The sequence below is a fragment of the Poecilia reticulata genome, linkage group LG4 (assembly GCF_000633615.1).
Source record: "Poecilia reticulata strain Guanapo linkage group LG4, Guppy_female_1.0+MT, whole genome shotgun sequence".
Lineage (NCBI taxonomy): Eukaryota > Metazoa > Chordata > Actinopteri > Cyprinodontiformes > Poeciliidae > Poecilia > Poecilia reticulata.
This window is the reverse complement of record NC_024334.1, coordinates 5169468-5170839: the sequence shown is the minus strand read 5'-3', so window position 1 is coordinate 5170839 and position 1372 is coordinate 5169468. Positions and strand designations below refer to the sequence as shown.

The 1372-nt window shown below is 56.0% G+C and overlaps 1 protein-coding gene across 2 annotated transcripts in view; it reads right to left on the bottom strand.

Moving 5' to 3' along the window:
• Nucleotides 1–576: 576 nt before the first annotated feature.
• Nucleotides 577–1372, bottom strand: part of LOC103463214 (excitatory amino acid transporter 5-like) — a 9447-nt gene continuing 8651 nt past the window's right edge. The window contains exon 12 of one of the 2 annotated variants that reach the window (XM_008406450.2): nt 577–1132. In XM_008406450.2, the coding sequence (XP_008404672.1) occupies nt 956–1132 (177 nt within the window). In that variant the 3' untranslated portion in view covers nt 577–955. The remainder of the gene's footprint in view (nt 1133–1372) is intronic. The other variant, XM_008406449.2, reaches the window with a different exon arrangement.

Sequence of the window (1372 nt, the reverse complement as noted above, 5' to 3'; positions counted from 1 at the left end):
TAGTCAAAACCCGCCTCCAGGAGCTTTTCTGTCTGAAATAATGAAACTGTTAAGGCTTCAAGCAGCTGTTCATCATCACAGCCGTCCAATAAAAACCAGCAGATATAAAAACAGTTGGCAGAGGAACGTAGAGGTCAGAGGTCACGTTAAGGCGGGTCTTTCCTGGCGTTGGAAACGAATCGCCGAATCATCTGAGAACCGAAGAACCGCCTCCGGTTCTGATCCGAGTCCCGACGAACAGAATCAGAACCTCTGATTCCCAGAATCCTTCAGCTCCTCGAGAGGAACAGTTAAAGCACGGCGGCTTCACGAGGAAGAGGAGCGCCGCGACGAAGAGCACTTGGACTTATTCATTACCTTTGACCCCTGACCGGGGTCGGCACCACCAGCCAATCAGATCACTCCGTTCTGCTGCCACACACATCCGGATCAGAACTCTGGATCCATGTCAAAGGTCAAGGTTTGAATCCCAAACCGGGATCCCTGCAGGTTCTGGATCCGGTTGGTTCTGGATCCCTGCAGGTTCTGGATCCGGTTGGTTCTGGATCCCTGCAGGTTCTGGATCCGGTTGGTTCTGGATCCCTGCAGGTTCTGGATCCGGCCGGTTCTGGATCCGGTCAGTTCTGGATCCGGCCGGTTCTGGAGAACCAGGCTGTGTGGGAATCCTCCCGGCTTCAGAACCGATCATCGGTTTTTTCAGCCACAACAACAAAGTCGATCCGTCTGCATGAAGGGATTCTGTCCGGTTCTGACCCGGTTCCAGGGATGAGACAACCTGCCCCCAACCAGCAGGATGAGGCGGATCACTTCGGTCTGAGCGACCTTTGACCCCGTCTGGAGCTCACCTCCAGTAGGACCGGCTGGTCGAAGAGTGGAACGGAGAGTCCAGCTCTGGTTCTTCTCCGGTCCCAGACCCGGCGGTCTGAGGAGCGCTGCCTGACCCGGTTCTGGTCCATCACACCTGGCAGATGTTGTAGTAGACGGTGTGAGCCCGGTGGGGGCCCGGCGGGTCGCCAGGCGGGTCGCCAGACGGGTCGCCAGGCGGGTGGCGGTGGGAGTGGAGCTCCGTCATGGGAACGCTGATGCTGTAGGAGTTGCTGTGGCGGTTCTGGGTTCCGTACGACGGAACCGCCTGCAGGGAAACAGAACCGGTTAGAACTCAGAATAAATTCAGCTGAGAAAACTAAACCCGTTGCCCCCGACGACACATGAAGGAATGTCTGACCGTGGGAATTTTTATGGCTAAAACTTTGTTGAACATCGAAACGAACTGAACAGCCGGTGATCCGGATCCATGTCGGAAAAACCCGACCCGAATGAACCCGACTCTGATGGACCCGACACAGATGGACCCGACTCTGATGGACCTGAC